The sequence below is a fragment of the Cupressus sempervirens genome, chromosome 2, assembly GCF_028749045.1.
Source record: "Cupressus sempervirens isolate cs-2001-9-10 chromosome 2, ASM2874904v1, whole genome shotgun sequence".
NCBI lineage: Eukaryota > Viridiplantae > Streptophyta > Pinopsida > Cupressales > Cupressaceae > Cupressus > Cupressus sempervirens.
The window spans coordinates 428577266-428597644 of NC_143119.1; the positions used below are offsets into that span (position 1 = coordinate 428577266).

At 35.4% G+C, this 20379-nt stretch overlaps 1 protein-coding gene across 1 annotated transcript in view; it reads left to right on the plus strand.

Moving 5' to 3' along the window:
* The first annotated feature begins 748 nt into the window (after nt 1–748).
* ATMIN7 (HOPM interactor 7) overlaps nt 749–20379 on the plus strand; it is a 114348-nt gene continuing 94717 nt past the window's right edge. The window contains exons 1-3 of the mRNA XM_089814033.1: nt 749–978; nt 2700–2891; nt 3332–3398. Of these exons, the coding sequence (XP_089670159.1) occupies nt 2783–2891; nt 3332–3398 (176 nt within the window). The 5' untranslated portion in view covers nt 749–978; nt 2700–2782. The remainder of the gene's footprint in view (nt 979–2699; nt 2892–3331; nt 3399–20379) is intronic.

The window sequence follows — 20379 nt, forward strand, 5'->3', positions numbered from 1 at the left end:
TACATAATACATAAATCACAAGAGCCAACACTATGGAAAGAAACGATTGGCATAGGCAGAATAGAGAGACAAGGGATGACATAACCCATACACAATTAAACTAAAGAAAGAGAAATCTCACCTGGATTAACTAGCAATAGAAACAAGATGAAACTATTTTTGCATTCACGAAGCAGAACTAAATAAATATATCACTATCAACATAACCCTGTAAGGGTTAGTGAAAAATCACCTTACAACAAATACTATAACATCATCTTATATATTAAACTATTAGCGTTATCGCTGCACCCTTCAAAGATGCAAGTACTAGTTTTATAAAATATAAGAAAAGATAAATCTTAATGCCCTAAACATTGTACTTTTATATAAAAACAGATAATTCCTACACGAAGATTTATCTTCCCAAATATTCTACAAACCAAATTGCTTCTTATTACTTCCTCCAGTAACAAGGCTTCTTGCATAATTGGTGATTAAACTTTGTTGGCAGCATCCAATCCAATGAAAGACCACCAAGTTACAAACTTACCCTTCTCAATTTATGCTTAATTGCCCATCATATAATTAGCCTTGATAAACACTTGTAATTACGCTTAATTGCGTTTCGTATAATTAGCCTTGACAAACATTAGTGAAAGTGAATTTTCCATTCATAAGAATATGATGCTTCAAAAAGTCCCCAAATTAAAAACTTACTCTTGAAAAAAAAAAGATTAAAGCTCGTAGGTAAATACTTTTTCTTTGGCCCAGAAATTTAATCGGGTAACTGAGATTGAAAATTGAAGATATCCCATAACTAGTATTTCGCACTATGCAACACCTCATGTGAATCGAGGTGGAGAGAGGGCATTACAGGCGTTTCTAGATCTACAGGCCACCTTCTTTATCAATTCCTTTGTAGAGGTATACCCCCTCGCATAACAATCGCACTAGGATCCTCCTCTGCTTCAACCCTGCGTCAAACTGATCTCACAGGTTTGTTTTTTTCCTCCGTCTCGCTTCTTTTCAATCTGGCAGAATTTAAATATTTAAACAAAAGGTTTCAATTTTTGTACAGTGTTTTTGAATTTCCAGCTGCCATTCATATTTGCGTGGTAAAACTGGACAGATCAATAGAGAAAAAAATGCATTGACTGTACTTGCTATTTTAATTCCGAAGTTAGGTTATTCTGCGCGATGCGCTGGGTTTGAATCTGTTAAATGCTTGGCATGTCGTAAAGATGATGGTAATTTAGTAATGCATAAGGCGATCTTTGAGCTCGGTTGATTTTAAGCAGATCTGTGTTTTTGAATTGACGATCTAGCCGGAGAAATACAAGCTAAGCTTCGTACTTTAACTATGGAAGCAACATGAGTGATGCCGCTGAAGATTCTCGTCTGCACCTGCTTAAAAAAACATTTAAGAAATCACCGAAAAAAGTATTATGAAAAACTCATACAAATTGTTCGTCAAAACGACTCACTGAAGTTTGTATGTTACATTTGTGAAACTATATGTATGTTGGTTTTTTTGTCTAATGAAAATGGCCTGCCAAAATCTGTATGACGAGTTGCCACTGTATGATAAAAATAAGATACACTTATATATATATCAACGAACGATTTGGTAGTGTCAAATACCCGAGAATATAGATTCTGAGGTCAAGCTGAAATTTGTGGTTTTAATTTATGAGTCTTGCAGAGTTTTTTTCAAATTGGTCTGCGAGGTTGAGTCCAAGTGTAAAACGGGTCTGCTGAGTTTAGATTATGTGGTTTAAAATTTATTCGGTGTAGCAGTGACATTGGAGATCTTGCATGCCTTGTACTATACATTGTATAATTAAATATTGTCATCTGTTTTGAAGATTAAAGCAATTTGGTGAGAAATTTGAACTATATGGGAATTCCGTAATTTAGCATTGAAAGTATGGATTCCTTGTAACGATTGAAGCTGCCACCACTCCTGTGAAAATTCTGTTGTGTAGGTAAAGAAGATCAATTAGAAACATGAAAGAAATTTTTATTGCACAGAGAAATTTTGTTTTTTCATTTGCTGTTTTGAAGTATTCTTGTTGTCTATATAAAGATGACTAGATAAATATCTGAAGAAATTTCTCAACAGCACACGTTATGACCTTTCCTATCACATTGTCAAAATTTTCTTAAAGTCTTTATAAAGAAATTATCATTGAGAATTCAGAACCCCATTATTATGCTTGTTCTTATTAGTATCTTTGTGAACATCTTTTAGAATATATGCTAGATATAAATTCTGTTTCCGCAATTCATCTTTAATATATATGCATTTTCCCTTAGTCCAGAAACCATGCTGTCTTCTAATGTCTACTTCCTTGCAGTCCATTTGTTCAGCGCCACATTACATACATCATGATTTTGTCTGAATGCTTAATTACAGATCAGGGAAACTCATTTAACATTTTCTAGCAGTAATCTTCCACTCTGTCCAATCATTAATTTTTGGAGGGACACATTAAAACTTATTTTTGCCAATCATGTGATGTGAGACAAGTTTCGTCTTTATATGCCAGTTCCATATTTATATATTTAACTAACAAACACTGTGTTTTGTTTCCTTTGTAATTGCGTATTGCTCCAATTTGATAGAATTGCAGCGTAGAGAGTGGGAAGGATATGCAGGGTTTTTCTTTTTAATTTCTCAAATTAATTTCTGGAATATTTATTGTTTACTTGTGTAGATCAGGCAATGCATTATTGCATTCGGATAGGAGAGTCAATCAGAAAGCAATACTTGAAGGATACTGTTGGATAAAGTCTTTCAATGGCTGGGGCAGCAGGTGCCTTTGTGACTCGATCTTTTGAATATATGCTGAAAGAATCTGCAGGAAAGAAGTATGGAAATCTTCAAAAAGCTCTGAAATCATACTTAGGTTGGTCATCTATTTCTTCAAAATTATTTAAAAGCATCTTCTTACGAGTAATAGTGTCTGCATTGCTTGTGCACTGGGACCTAGTTCTTGCCAAGTTTTATTTAAGAAAGCCAAAGGGAGGACATTATTCATGATAATGTGCAAAGCTCTTTCAAGCTTTAGTAACCATCGTATGATGTTTTATAATTTTGGATATGCTCATTTTCCTCAAGAGGAGAATGTAAAAGTAGTTTGTGTTTGCTATTCGGGTATGATTTAATTCTGATGCCTAGTCTGATTGCTTTAGAGAGAAATAAAAAGTACATTTTATCTGGTATTAATATAGATTAAGCTTACTTCTAATTTCTATTGTCAAGAAGTTTTATATTATCCATATTATTTTTTGAATTGTAGTCTTGTATATTTGAATTGAATGTGTGTTTCTTCTTTTTTGCTTATAGATATCTCAAAGGAAATAAGTAACCAGCCATCTTCTCAACCGGCAACAAATCAAGCATCCAATGATAAGTGAGTGACTCATGCATATCCATTTTGGCACTTTTAAAGTCTTTTAGCCTTGTTCATTTAATAAGAAGTGACTCATATACATTTCAACTAATGAACTGTCCTATAGACCATGTAAAATGACCAAACTTGAATCAAGCTAAGTTACCATTCTTTCTCCTTTCGTATCCATTGGCATTATAAATTATTTAGTTTTACTTTCTTGTATATGTTGGCTTATCTGCGATTTTGAAAAAACACTATGGTTTTTAAATTATGAAAAATCTTTCATTAATGTTTTTCATTTTAAGAGGTGGAATCTATTAAATAAGCTATGCAAAGCCTAAGTTTAAAAATAAATGCTATCTGTGATCTAGTTCTAATTTCATTTAGAATACAACATTTTAGCAGAATTTTGTTATGTTGTGTTGGTGAAAACTAATAAGGTATACAATAGGGCCAAACTAACGTTCTTTGACCTTTCCTTCCCATCTTTACAATTATAATGGCCAGTGCTATTTTGTCAGATACATAACATCATACTATTTTGTTTAATATTAAATAATAATATTATCAATCTAATAATAATATAAAACATTGACTAATATTATAAGTTTATGGTGATGCATCATATTGTCACCAGCTTATATATAATGTAGGATAATGCTTTGTATCTGACATCAGCATGAGTTATTCAATACATAACAAAATACTATCTCCACTGCAGATCATTTGATGTAAAAATATTATTTTGCAAGCTTCAGAGCCTCTTGTTTCTCAATGTGCAATATTCTCGTACCTCATCCATGCCTTGGTCAATGCCATTTTATTTTGACTCTTCTAGGCATGATATCCTTTTCTTTTTAAGCTTCCTTGCAGTTGTAGATTTCCATCTTTATTGTTACTGGATTCGTCCCCTGCTGCTCGGATTGGGGTCTGGGTCCTCGCAGGTCTGGATTCACGTCTGGGTTTGCTGTGGCTCTGGGCAGGGTCCTTATTTCGGGCTGTAGGTTCGCCCGGGTCCATGCTGGAGCAAACCTGGGTGAACCCATAGCGAACCCACGGCAACCCCGGGAGGACCTGGGGCAGTAGGGTCCAAAACGTGAAATAAAACAACTTTAAAGAGTGTTTTTAATTTTAATTTTTTTTATCTAAACCTAAAAGGAACCTAATAAAAAACATTTCACTCATCTAATCTCTCATGTTGAGGAGGAAGAGGATGATATAGCAACATCTGGGACTAGTGGAACCGGTTTGGGTTCCAATGATAAGGATCTAGATATAGTTGTAGCCAGGGATGAAGCCATTGATCCCTCATTTTTTGACTACCCATTTGACCCTTGAAGGGCATTTCATAGTATGATCATTGATAAACTACTAAACACTTTTCATTTATCATTATGTTTGCAACTTTATTAATTGACGAACTAGTCTATGTTTTGCAATTTAGTAATTCAATGTATGATTGTCTTTACAATCATGAAGATAGATTAATGAGCGAGTATTTAATGTTATCGCTGACATTTGGCATTGATCAACGATCAAGTAACATATATTCATATTGTGAAATGACTTAGTTTTGCAATTATGCATGTTTCTCTTTTTTTTTTTGTATACACACACGCACACCCACACATACACTCACACACTGAAGAACCCTTCCATGGTCCCAAATGGGATTTTTTTTTTTTGCCTGAACCCACGAAGCCGAATTTGAACCTGAATCCATCCCCGAACCCAAATCGGCAACTTATGCAGCCAATATTATCAAATATCATCATTTGCTAAACCACCTTACATAATGCTAAAGTATGTCCTTTTCATCTTCTTTTATATGATATCTTGGTTTCTTCCACACCATTGTGATGTTTGTCATATCATATTTTTTTTTCACAATAATTTTTGCCCTATTGAGACAATGGAGAAAATGGCACTTAGTTCCATGTCATTTGCATTAGTACTCTGCCCAACAAGTAAGCACTTGGCTGTTGGTCAAGGGAGACTGAATCCTTGATTGTATTCCCTGGGGAAAGGACATTTCGACTCAAGGCCCTGATCAACCATATCCAAATTGTAAAGAACAATGATCTTACCATCCTTGTTCAGAATAACTTCCCTTCTTTTATGGCTACACTAATTGTGCAGTTGAGAAATGAGAGTTGAAGGAATTTGGGTAATATAAGACAACCATAACAAACTTCCATAAGAATTGTTTTTCCGTGTGGGGATGTTGAGCTGTGACTAGGATTTGTTTTGTATTGGTACTCTTATAAATTTACATTTTGGTAATCCATCAAGGAAGCATGCAATTGTAAAGAAGGTCAAATGAATTTAGGATCTTTGAAGAAAGTGAATCGATATTTGCCAAGAAGAGAAGATAACCCTAGAATTGTTGTTAAGTTTAAATTGAGTATCTATTACGGGAGAGATTTTAATATTATATATTGCAGAGTTAGGAACTACATGTGGATCTGGCTGCCACCTTGGGTTTTGCAACAACAATCCCAAATGGTGTGGTAGCTTAAAGGGCATATTAGAATCATTTAGTGCACTATTATTAATTTAGTTTCAATTTTCTCTTTTTTTTGCTGATAGAGCTAAGTTTATTAGGATCATTTTTCCCATATTGCTGATCGTCTTATGAAAATTGGGAATAGATGGCTTCTTCCTGATGAGTATCTCTCTCAAAGATTAGTATCGATCATACTGTATATGCCACCAGAATCTTGGTGGAAAACTTTTGGTTTTGTGGCAATGCATCCAAAAGGCACGACAACTCCAAGGGAACATTGGAATAATATAGCGTTCGTTATTGTCATAACTATTTCCTCTTGCATACCCGATAAAACTGGTTTTGGTCGGCCACATTCTTCTAATGATGTTGTTCTCCTTGTAGGACCATTAAAAATAGGGTTAGTCTCACTAATGAGTATCTTTCTAAAGGTTCAGTCTAGATCATGTTGACTCTGCACCACTAGAATTTTGCAGGATGAGTGATGGATAAATTTTGGATTCGTAGGGAGACATTAGGGAAAAGTGTCGCTACCCACACAAGAATTTGAGTATGGGCTTACATGCGGATCTGAAACTTATTGGAAATTCGTAGGAGACATTTTATAAACAACCACTACTTTAAATTTCTAGCAAGAGTTGCCCAAAAAAAGACCATTAATAAGCATTGATCATAATAAATGAAAGGGAGAAGTCTAATAAAGGAACCAACTACATAGAAGGAATTCTAATGACAATAGTAATATGGCTCACAGGAAATAAGACGCCTTAACCAGAGTCTAGACCCCTGATACTATTCAAAATACTATGACATACATCACCATAATATTTGATAATAATAGCAAGGAGAGGTTGATACTTCCCTATACGATACATTCAGAGAAAATATATATTGAACGATAGTGGCAAAATTTGCAGATTTATTAGCAATGAATTCTTTGGGGAGTCCACAATAAATAAACTTCTGAGTCTACCAATAATAGAACGATGTTGACTACAGAACAACAAATGAAATAGACTATCGTATGAAGCAAGGAGATATTAGTCACGCATTGTATATAACCTCAGCAATTTGCTATAGAATATTGTCACTTTGACAAATAATTATAAACCAATTATGAATTAAGTGATTAGTCTATGGGAGTGTACGATCCTTGAAGGAGAAAGAAATTTCATTTGTTGACTAAATACTCGACTCTTCGATAATGAGAATATAAAGATTAATGGAAGAATCTCGGAACTGAATATAAGTCAGAGATAGACATTCAATTCAATATACAAGTCCAGTTCATATTGTGCTCTTGAAAGAATTATACCACTGTAAGGGACCAGCGTGGATCTTTCTATCAACTCTAGGAATTTCAATATATTTCAAGAAGCAGCAAAACACTGGAATAGATAGGGAGAATGACAGCAATAAAACATAAAAGTCTGAGATTATTAAAAGGTGGAATTAATATGGTGGACAAGGAAAACTACAATATCATCGAACAGGAGGAGTAACTGGGCAAGAACAGATTGTTAAAATTAATAATAGCAATTACATCTCTTCCTCTCAATCACGGATGATACTCAAAAATTGAATAGGGAATTTATGCTCAGCATTCTCAGACGGATAATAACTTCAGTGTTTTTAAGATTAAAAACCTTAATGCCAGATCATTGGTTACAGCAAGAAGTGCATTGGCAACAAATATTTTAGCAATAGTGAGTACTTAGGACAAGCAAGATTCAGAGAGTACATGGTTACAGCTTCTCAAGAAAACGAGTGACTTATTTCACTCATAAGAGATGACACTATTATTGTTGCAAGGATACATAATTATATCAGTATAAAATTCCAGAAGTGGATATAATCCCAGAAATCATATTATATCAGATCACCATTCATATCAACAAAACACCATATTAATATCTTGTCCATTCAGATCAGATTTCAACTAATTCCATCTATCCTAAGATAGGCTCCATTGAACACTTCGCATTATTGACACCCAGCATAGGCACACAATTATTATAAGCAACTATAAGGGGGATCATTTTGCAGATTACTCTACCATAACTGATACAGCTATAAAGTTATCTGTTAAATCCAAATTCATTAAGGGGCACCCACTTAACTAAATCAGAGGTAGTATTGACATTGATATTAATCATCTTATGTATTATTGACTTATATTTCCATTCACAGGAAACAGGATTGTAATCTATAATAAGAATGAAAGATTAAAGTTAGTTGTCCCTTAATTAGAAGATATTTCGAGTGGGGATATTACATTCTATATGTACAGTATGCAGCACCGCCCCCGGTGCCCCCACACCATCCCCAACCTGAGGCCCTTTTTTCACATCCTGGAAACTCGTCTCAGTGCCCCCTGGCACCGGTGTTATACTGGGTTAGATATATTAGAGGAGGAGAGGTTAATAGAATTTCTATATGCAATTGCCCAAAAGACACAAAACCACATTTAGGTTTTCTTTGAGATTTGCAGAAATGTTAAGTACATAGAGGATGAGAAATTCATAAACTTTTACCCAGAGATACCTAAATGAGACAAAATCATATTGAGGTTTTATTCAAAGTTTGTAGAAAGTTAGATTAGATAGAATAGGAATATTTCATATTGTTAACATATATATTTTTCTATTAAGTACAATGCATCAAAATTTCAACAGGAAGATCCGGAGATCAGTTAAGTCACTGATTGCTGTCACTGACTGTCACTGCCAACACTAAGCCACTGTTTACATATGAACTATCAGCTCAAAAAGATTACAAAACATTTACACCCTGAGTGAATTGCTGATTACATTTGCAAAAATTATAGAACGACCGGCATGGATAATTCACTTAAGTACAGAGATGATACAAAATGAGAGTATATAGACTCAAAATGCACCATATTCCTTCATTATGCCTCCTATCAACTCCACCCCAAAGAACCCTTTATCCAGAAGAGCACTTTATCATCCCCTTGCCTTGGCTGTAAGGGTGATTCACTGCCTCAGCAACTGGTACAGCATCAGGTACAACAGGGACAGTGGCTAAATTCAAGCAGCAACAGGTTGCACTCAGTCTTGTTCCTCCTTTCTTCACTGGTCATTAATCTCAGCCATGAAGTGCAATCTTGAAAGGCGTATGCTCTGAAGAGAACTAGGTCCATGTATAGCCCTGGAGATCTCTTCTCTGAGCACCCTTACTGCTCCATCATGTGGTAGGTCCAGAAATTCCTTTTCATTCAATCACATTACTGCTGACACTAGCACATCGATGTAGTAAACAACGAGTCTCCACAGAGACTCAGTAAGGTACTTGTCTTTGCCATAAAATATATTGTCATTACACAAGTTCTAGATACACCATAGAATTTTAGTAGATAAAATAGATGAGAAAAAATTACAATGGTTCCTATGGCTCAGAATAGTACAGGAAAGAATGTTGATTATTTCAAAATTTTTGTTCATAACAAGGCCAAACAGTCCCCACATTTGTAGATAAAATAGATGAGAAAAAATTACAATGGTTCCTATGGCTCAGAATAGTACAGGAAAGAATGTTGATTATTTCAAAATTTTTGTTCATAACAAGGCCAAACAGTCCCCACATTTCTCTAGCAAACAAACATCCAAAAAACATTTGATAAATAGATTTGGGGAGTCTGCACCAGAGCACAAATTTGGTTCCCAATCGGGCATTTTGACTGGAATCCTGTGTAGGAGTAGCTACCATCTAAAACACTTCCTTTGGGTTCAATCAGACTGGCCCAGAGGTTAATGAAGATTCTTTGCGAACTCAAAAGGTCAATTTCTGTAGTCCAGCAAGAATTTACATGGAGGAGGGTGTCTTGGCTTTCAGACAGGACGCTCTAGATATATCTGGCTTTGGTATTGGGGAGATCGGTTTAATCTGGCTACTTATACCAGGCCATTGTATTGTTGTCACAACTACAGTCATAAGGGAGAGACAGAAAAGCACAGTCTTCGCTAACAACTGAGTAGTTTCTCCACTGAGTATGGGGAATATTGAACTTCTGTCCCAATTCATTCAGGGAGTCTGCACCGGAGCACAAATTTGGTTCCCAATCGGGCATTTTGACTGGAATGCTGTGTAGGAGGAGCTACCATTTAAAACACTTCCTTTGGGTTCAATCAGAATGGCCCAGAGGTTAATGAAGATTCTTTGCGAACTCAAAAGGTCAATTTCTGTAATCCAGCAAGAATTTACATGGAGGAGGGTGTCTTGGCTTTCAGACAGGAAGCTCTTTATATATTTGGCTTTGGTATCGGCGAGATAGGTTCCATCCGGCTACTTATAGCAGGCCATTGTATTGTCATCACAAGTACAGTCTCTAGTGAGAGACAGAAAAGCAGAGTCTTCCCTAACAACTGAGTAGTTTTCTACTGGGTAGGGGGAATATTGAACTTCTGTCCCAATTCATTCCAACTTATTAACTTGCCAACTTTTCAGTGTTACCCCGGCGCGGGGGCGCGGCGGTGCGGGGGGACGTCGGGACGAGTTTCGGGTGCGAGAAAAAAAAAGCCTCAATTTGGGGACGGCGGGGGTGCGGCGGTGGGGGAGCGGAGGGGGGGTGGGGGGGTAGGGGAGGAGGGGGAGTGGAGGGAGGGGGTTGCATAGTATATATATAATATATATGATTGAAAATGCTAATTATGAAATGATACTTCAATATTTTATATAACATTAACATACCAAATATAGTTGAATACAATGAAAAGAGAAAATTGAAATGTGATTCACAAACCATAAGTTCAAACTTGAAACTTGAAACTTCATAACCATTACTAATGACCATTTAACAAATCAACTTAGTTCAAGATGCAAGATTCAAAATTCATTCTTCAAATATGATTCTATGAATATCATATATCATAAAGATGCTCATGATGACAATGAGCCGAATAGCATGAAACAATGAAATAATAATAATGTATTATAGCCATATCAAAGTGAGTACCCATGAAGCACCCTGCAAGCACTCGGGAAGCACCCCGCGAGCACCGAGGAAGCACCCTGCAAGCACTCGAGAAGCACCCAGGAAGCACCTCGCGAGCACCCAGGAAGCACCTGCGCACCCAAGCACCCTGGAAGCACCCAAGCACTGCGTCCCCCCTGGGTGCTTGACCAGTGCGGCAGCAGAAAAACTCCCGGCGGGGGTACTCGGGTGCGTGACGCACCCACATCGGGTGCTTACGCGCACCAGGTGCGCCGGGGTTTTGACCCGGGTGCGCGCACCCGGGTTACACTGCAACTTTTATAATATCTGAAAAATATTTTATACCTTTATGGTACTTGGCAGAGCACCCTTGAAGTAGTGCCAAATGCTTTCCACCATGCATTATTTTGCACTAAATTAATCTCTCGCCCCAAATCAGTTTGTCACTAACTACAATATTGTTATTTAGAAACTTTCTCACTTACAGTTTCCCATCCCTTCCATACAGTTTTGAACACATTGGATCCATCAACTTTCATAGAGAAGTGACCTGCCGACTAGTCATTTAAGTGCAGCCCCCTCCAGAAGGTACCTTTGAGAGGGACAACACTAGCAATGTTATGTCTTACCTAGACCTTCTAAGGCTCCTCTCCCTAAACTGCCTTGCCAATCCGTTTCACTATTAAAGCAATAACCTGAGTTCTCAAGTCCTTCAACCCCAACCCACTAATAAATGAACTTATGGTACACCACTTCCAATTTAAAACATGCCTCTTTTTATTCCCTCTACCATCTGACCATAGAAACTCTTTGGTCTATCTCTGGATATAATTGAATTCATGTAATGTCCCATTATTAGGGTTAACTTGGGACAAGTAATACCTGCAAAGTAAATGTTAGAAATAAATAATAATAATTCTAGCTATTATATTCTACCCTCTATCCTAACTCCACACCTTAAAGACATCTCCCAATCGGGTTTCCTAACCTTTAGTTATTCCACTGTCTTCTCTGGAGTGCACCCCTTATGATTCTTCTTGGATAGGATATCCTCTATCCAAGGCCAATCACATATGCATATGTTGACATCATTAGAATACTCTGGCACATTAATCTCAGGCATGTCGGTTTAGGTGGAGATTATATCAATCTTAGATACTGACATTGTAGAGTTGTTGACAATCTCAGACATGTCCATCAGATGGAGACCATTAGTCTCACATACTGACATTATAGAGATTCATTAGTCTCAGGCATGTCAGTGAAATAGAGATTATATTAATCTCACATATTGACATTATAAAGATTATAGAAGTCATAGTCATGTCAGTCGGAGATTATCAATCTCTCATATTGACACCATTAATGTTTTGATTAACCTCTTACCCTTAAGGTATTATACTGATCTCATTATGAAATGTCTTTTCAAATTGTTAGTGGACATATAAAATTTAAATGATAATATATATATATTTTTGAGAGTTTTCATTTATATCTACATATATAATTGAGTAATTAAGTAATTGTATATATACATATACACTTTCACATATATTACAATTATAATATCTATTATTAACATAATGTTGAAAGGAATCATTAATAATACAATATACCTTAATTTAACTTATAATATGACTGTTCTATGTTGTTCGTACTCTTTATACTCCACCTTGTTCATGCAATCCTTCCTCACTTTCTCTTTAGCGAAGGGCTTTTATTAATACCTTAATAAAAATTCCCTTCTTATTAGTAATTCTTCTTTTTAAGTGGAGTATAGTATGATTCATATGTTTTAAACTCCTCTTTCCTATATACGTCCGAAAGTGTCACGTAAGCTCCTCTCATTCCCTTTTAGGGATGATTCACACGTTTTAATATCTTTTTTAAATGCCCTTCATCAATCCCTTCTCATTGTCTTATCCCTTCTTATTGGTTTTCTGAATATTCCATGTGAGTTGCTTATCTTGGTTTGAATTCTTCTTTTTTTTCCCATCGTGAATGCCTCCCTTACCTGTCAACTTTGATATGTATATATTTCTCTTGGGGCTATTAGTGCATCAATTTCTTTATTTGTTAATAATATAATATGTTAGAATATATGTTGATTGGTTTATAATTAATTACTTTAGAATGTGTTTATATATATATATATATATTGATTGGTGTTAGTTAATCATATACTGATTGACTAATATATTGTATTGATATGGTTTAGTATTATTAATTGTATATTACTAATTAATTATTTTATTGATTATCAATGGACTACTTATTTCTATTGATTATTTTATATTCATGGACTTTTTAAAAATCTAGATTGATTAATATGATGACACTCTCACCAATTAAACATATTATATTACATCTATAGGAGCATAGGTTATGTTGATTGATCAATTGTAAGTACATGATTGTAGGTTATCATGATCAAAGACGGTGACCACCATCCATTCTGTTGCCTTTCTATAATATATCAATTTTTCCAATGAATTATCTTCTTTTAGTCTTATATTATGAAGTTATTACATCACTTCAAGTTACACTATTCTTTCTCACCATGTGCTGTTTGCATTGACCATGATTGCCATTAATATCTTCTACATTGAAGTTGATGTTTCTTATTAATTATCAACTTAGTCTATTTGGCATTTTCCTTAGTACATACACCTCCATATAGTACAAGTACTAATATTTATATTTGACTTTATGAATAGAAACATATTAATTATTATTATTAATTTTAATTTTCATTTGATTATTATTTATTATTAAATACCATAGTTAGGGTTTCAAATAGGGGATATCACTTGAATGAAGAGTCAAGTTGAAGAAAAGTAAATAGTATAAGAAGACAATCTTTTGGCAAACTTGTAATGTGACAGCTAGTGGGTGTTCCACTTGTCAAGCTTCTTGTCAATCTTACCTTTGATCCATTCCCACATCTCCCTCAAATCTGGGTTAATTCCAAAGGGAATGCCCAAAATTCAGATATCTAACTTGGTGGTCAAGGCCTCCCAAGATAAGGAGAATCTACTACACCAATGTGGAGGATGATTGTTCCACCCAAGCATGATAGACTTATGTAAGGACACCTTGCTACTAGAGTTAGGACAAAACACATTTATTTTATTCATTAACTCATTTATATTGTCTTCTTTCATTATAACTATAATTTTATCATCTGCAAGCTGAATATTGGTCAGCTCATCTCCATCAGGTAATTCAACTAATTCAACCCTTTTGATCCTAGGGGAGAGGGAGGTTTCTCTCAATAAGTAATAAAGGGCATCTGCTGCAATTATAAATAGGGTTGGTGCAAGTGGACTCCCCTGTCTGATAGACCTAGAGAGTCGGAAAGATTCTGATCTGATACCATTCACTTTAACCTAAGATTTGGCATCATTCAGCAAAGTAAGAATCATTTGAAAGAAAAAGTTTCGAAAACCCATGCACTCTAGCATCATGAATATGAACCCCCACTCGATCCTGTCATATATATTTTTTTGTAATCTGACAACAACATCCACATCTGTTGACCATAATCTATTGGCCAACTCATGCCTTCCCAAAAAGCTAGCAAGTTTTCCAATATATATCCTTTTTTGACGAAACTGGTTTGTTTTAGAGAGATTATAGAAGAAGTATGTTTTCCATCTTCTTGGCCAACATTTTAGCCAATATTTTGTAGGAGATATTGAGGAGTGTGACGGGTCTTCAATTCTTAATAAGAGTTTTGTCTCCATCCTTAGGAATTAGTATAATAGTCCACTATTAATCTCATCACCCATGGACCTCTGTGTGATGTCCCTGTCAAAATACGAATTGTATTATGGATAATTAATATACAAGAACAATATAATTATTATATAAATAATGATAGAATTATAATATACTATTTTATTACAACAAATAAATATAATGATATATTTAATGAATATTATAATATATTAAATAATATAATATATATTAAAATGATACAATGATCCAATATAATTATAACTAATGATATTATGACAAATAGAGTATACTTAAAATATAGAAAAGTAATATTAATTAAATATTATAATATAACTAATATTAAATGGTTGTTTAATGCCATAGTTACACCACCCTGGGGGACGGGGGGACGGCGAAACGAGGGGACAAGTTTTCGGGACGGGGGGACAGAGGGGCCTTAATTTGGGGACGGTGGGGGGACGGCGGCAGGGGACAAGAGCGGTGTATATATCTATGCATATGGTATTTAAAAATGTTAGTTATGAAAATATGTATTGCAATATAGGATGTAAAGATGTAAAAGAGTGAATACTTGAAACATTGCATTGAATTGGAACATCGAACATTTGCAAATAGTGAATAGCAGGATGTCCCCCATCCTCGGTGGAGGTGGTGGAATCTAGTGGCACCGTTGGGGACGGGGAGACGGAGTCCCCAAGTCTCCGGTGCGTTGAAGTCTCCGAGACGTCGGGCAAAAAGGGGGGGGACGCGTCCCCGTGTTACTATGTTTAATACTGTATACATCATCAAAGACAAACAGTATTTTTTATAATATATTATCAATATAATATATATTTAAATAAAAATATATTATAAATTAAATATGATAGATCAAGATATAAGAAAAGTAATAATAAATAAATAAATCTATTTTTAATAAAAATAAATAAAATCAAGAATATATATAATTTATAAATCAAAAGCCACAACCCTTGCCTCTAAATGACACACCAGATTGAAATAGTGGTATAAAAGTATTCTCTTTGAATTAAAAGGATGTACATAGAATATATGAAATAAGTTTGCAAGAAGCTTAATGGAGAAATATTTAACCAAAGTCCCAACAGGGAACATTACGATTGGCATCAGAGCCTATTCTTACCAGCTTGAGAAAAAGATAAGTCATAAAATAAGTAAGAATGAATATTTCATCATATTTTGAAAATGCTTGCAATTCATTAAACAATTGCTTATATGCCAAATAAATTCGGTAAAAGTACATGGAATTTGACTTGCAGGTTGGGGAATTTCTACAGAGAAAACATGACTAAACAATACATCCTCGACCGCTGCCCAACAGTCTTTCATCAGATTTTATACTAGATGCAAATTCATTAGAATTCATCAAACATCAACCATCAAAGGCAAATGTGATGAAAATATGAAGGCCTTTGCTAGATAATTCAGTTGCGATTGCCTGACAAGAAAGTTTTAAAATTTGAAGCCCAAATAAAGCACATTTTGCCTGAGATAGAGATGACATCGTGTCAATATAATGATCATAGAAAGACACAAATAACACAATTTTGTAATTAGGGAATACATACCGTAATTCCTTATTGTCCAGTCAACCATAGGAAACATATTACAAAAATCAAAAATCATTAAAGAAGAGTAATAAAAGGGTCATAATGGTGGTTGGCTTGGAATTTGCAAACTCAAGCATTGAATTCACTCAAAGACAATGGATTAGATATTGAGACGATGAATTATTTGTTCACTGAAATGTGTTGATGTGTTGACCATCATGGAGTTAGACATTGTTTCTAAATATGTTTTACACTAAGGCAATACTTATAGCGGATGTATGTATGCTTGGAAACCAATGCAAAACCAAACAATGCTATCGAGCAAACATTGAGTACAAGATACCTTATGGGAAGGTTTATATTGACTACAATAATACTCAAACTATTGAAACACATATTTAGATTTCTAGAACAAACACAGGTAAAAGTCTAGATAGTTAATCCACAACACATCCATACAATGTTTGACACTGTCGGTGGAGATATGTGCATTCTTGATGTCACCGTTTGGATCTCATTTTATACTATAGGAGAAATCCTTCTTGGTAATTGACAATCAAAACATATAATGCGAACGCTAATATACTTATATATAATTGTAAATAGAAGCTGTATAAATCTATTAAATAAGTTGATATATGTTTCCCATTCCTTGTATCTTAGAATGCCCAACTAGAGTGACCAGAAATATCTTGTACTGGCCAAACAAGACTTAAACAAAGCGTAGGCTTTACATCAAATGAGAGAACATAAAATTTACTTGTTTAGTACAAATCAAATGGATTTACGTCAGAGGGAAGAGAATGATAGCAAAATAATTGTAGGCGACCAAATATTAAAAGCATTCATAGGAGAATAGAGAATATTCTTGTTGAGAGTAAGGAGCTATCACTAATCAACGTTCGGTCTCACCCACACAATCTGCACTTGCAAGAGATTGTTCCTATTTTGTAACTCAGTTGGGAAGGATATTACTCATTGACTCACAGAGTTTTCTTAATTGGCACAAAGAGGTATTAAAGAAGAGAATCAATCATAACCACTGCAGATAAGTACACAGTGATGACTAATTACAGAGGAGGTGAAAATGGTCTTGTCTACATAAGCAACGACCTATTTATATTAATATCGTCATTTTTTATGCTTCAACATTAGCAGGCACTTAGAGGATGAGCTGATATGTATATTGGATGGCATGCATAATTCTTCCACACTATGATGCAAATATGGATGGTAGCCATCGCATTCTCTTGTAAAGTACATGGATTCTTCTAAAAGACCTCACATTCCCAATGATCAAAGAGAACATCATCGACAAAAGAATTACAATAGCAAAGAGCGGATGTTTTCCAACTTCCTCAAAGACTCCCTTGCCCGAGTTAGATTATCCTTGCCATTTGATCAGCTGGGTTGTTGTGTAATGAGTCTTCAGCCAAAATCTACTTGTTGTAAGTTCAAATTCTAAGCTCTTGTTATCTCTAGCCAATTTGCCCCCAACCACTTGAAATAGTGATTTCCAACTTTTCATACACTAAACCCATCTATTAATTGTGCTTAACCTGCCATTTGTTGAACAACCTAATGATCTTAATAGCATTACTCACATCCTCATTACGTAAAAGAATGACATTGAAAGTAAAAGCATCTCTTTTTCCTTTTGTGGTAGCAGGTTTAACTTTGTGAAAAATTTCAGTGATATTTGAGGGGTGATATATTGATTGTGGCTTCCCCCTTCCCACTTGGCTAAGTGAGTGGTGATAGGAGAATAAACTTTATTGTCCATACTTTTCATGAGAACCTCTTCCATTACTTTTCAAGAATTGATGTTGCTTCTATTTTCTTGCTTAGAGCTAGAGCTCCTAATTATCCCAATGGCTAATTGCTGGACATTTAGCTTCCTAGGTTTATTTTCAGCAGATTGGTCATTTAACCCAACGTCAAGGGAGTCAACATCAAGGGTCTCTCCAAGATCTTGCGATGAATCAACAATGTTGTCCATAATGGAATTGAAGTCTTTCTTATTGTACAAAGCATCCAATAGTCTTTCTAGGGTATCAAAGGTACGGGATGCGTTGACTTTATCGGAGGAGCCAAAAGTGATGGGTTTATTACCTAGTAAAGGCAGTGTTTGATGGGAAGAAGTCACAAGGCCTTGCCATTAGGTTTAGGTTTAGGCCCTTGTTATCAATTTTTATTAGGGGGCAATTCTGCCTTAAGTGGCCTTCCCTCCTACACAAGAAACAAACATTAATCCCAAGAAAATTGATAGGGCAAGAGACCACGTCTTGACCAAGTTCAAAATTAATCCTACCAAGAAGGTCAATACTTGGGTTAATAGATATTAACATCCTTGCATCAGTATAAGGGAGGAACAAGTCTGATTTATCCATCCTTTGGACATTGCTAATAGGTTCCAAGGCTTTGGTAGGAAATTTTAGAGAAACAGGGGGACATTTCCCTATGATAAGCCTCTTAGGGCACAAAGTTCAACACTTTTGAGTTCTACATGAATAAGCCTCGGACGACCAAAGAACTACTCTGAAACAACAAGCTCCAATGATGGTGCAGGAGCACCCCATAAAGATCAAGGTGGAACATGAAGGCTCATGGAATGCGATGAGTAGAACAAATGTAATAGGAAACTTTGAGAGGGGATAAGGTCTTCTTATGGACCAAGTAGTTAAGTTTGCAAAGCAATAAGGCCCATTTTGTAAGACTAGTGCTATGATAGGCAAGTATAAGCCCTCATGGTCAAACTTGATCAACGATTCCTTTGAGGTCTAGGATTTGGGTAGATAGGGTCTTATGTTGTTTTTAGTCATTTTGGGATAATTATTGTTGATTTTGAAGTCATAAAGTGCAAGTTTGCAAAAGTTGCAATTATTGAAAATTGGTCAAAAAGTTGCTTGAAAACTTTTGACAACTTTGACAACTTTGAGAATACCAATGAACAACTTCTCCCAACAGTCATAGAAGTCCAAAATTTTGTTGGGCAACTTGAGTAGAGCCTATTTTAAGGCCTTTGGGTTGATTTGGTGCCATATTGAAGAAATTGGGTCGGTGAATGATAAAGTTTACTGGTGGTTTTGCAATTTTTGATGTTCTAACTGTTGCTAAAATCCCGTATATGCAAGAATGGGTCTGAACCCTAGGTTTGACAAGATTTGCATATTAAACTGCGGCTTTCTTGAGTTTCCACCCTTGGATTTCGATGGCCGTTGGGGAAACACAAGCAGAGGGGATGCACTTTACATTCTAATGCAAAAAACCAAGTGGAGTTAGGAGAAACAACGAGTTCTAGCCAGTCATCTCTATGTGAGTGGTCGTGGATTTGAGACAAATTGGCTCACAAAGATAAAGGGAGCATGGGTAGGTACAAGTAAAGGTTGTAAAGAGTGACAATAGGTCAGTGCAACACTTTTCCAAGCATTGGTTTGGAGGTGTGGACCATTTTAGTGGAGTTGTTTTGTAAATGTGCCCAATTAGGTCAATTAGGCCTGTTTGAACAAGTTTTGGTTGACCTAGTCAAAAGAGGAACCCAAACCTAATGCCGAGGAATTTGAAAGTCTTCCCAAAAGGGTACTTGAATATGCAATTAGGTGACATTGTTGTTTAGAAGGAATTTGAATAACAAGAGGAAAAGTGCATTAGAAAGGCTAGTTGGATTTTGGTCTCTTTTAGGCCTAAAGGGTGGAATTTAACCCTCAGAGGAAGATTGGGTTTTGAAACCTTGGGAATTTGCATCCAATTGAATGAGAATAGGAGCTCGAGGGTCTACCCATGCCTGAAATACTAATTCCTTGTTTTGCCACTTAGTAAAGAGAAGTATACATTTAAGTGGTGAAGATATTTTTATCTTGTCATACAAAATTGCTAAGGGATGGACATATAGGAGTCTTGGAGTCCGCAAGAGGGCTCTAAGAAGTGATTGACATCTAAATGGCTTGAAGAACAATAGGGCCTCGAGTTACTATATTAAGGGGTATGAACCTAATTGCCTATTGAGCTTGTTTGGGGGCTCATTGCTCAAGTACACATAATCCAATGCTATTGTCTCGTCATCAATAATCTATAATTATTTTTTAATGGCTTCTTTTCAACATTTAGAATTGTTACAAGATAAGAAAGAGACTGTTAATGTTTGGTAGCTTCTGTTGGAGAAACTCATGAGACTAAACTGAAGTTACATATATAATATATCTATTGAATATGTGATATTTATATATGTTC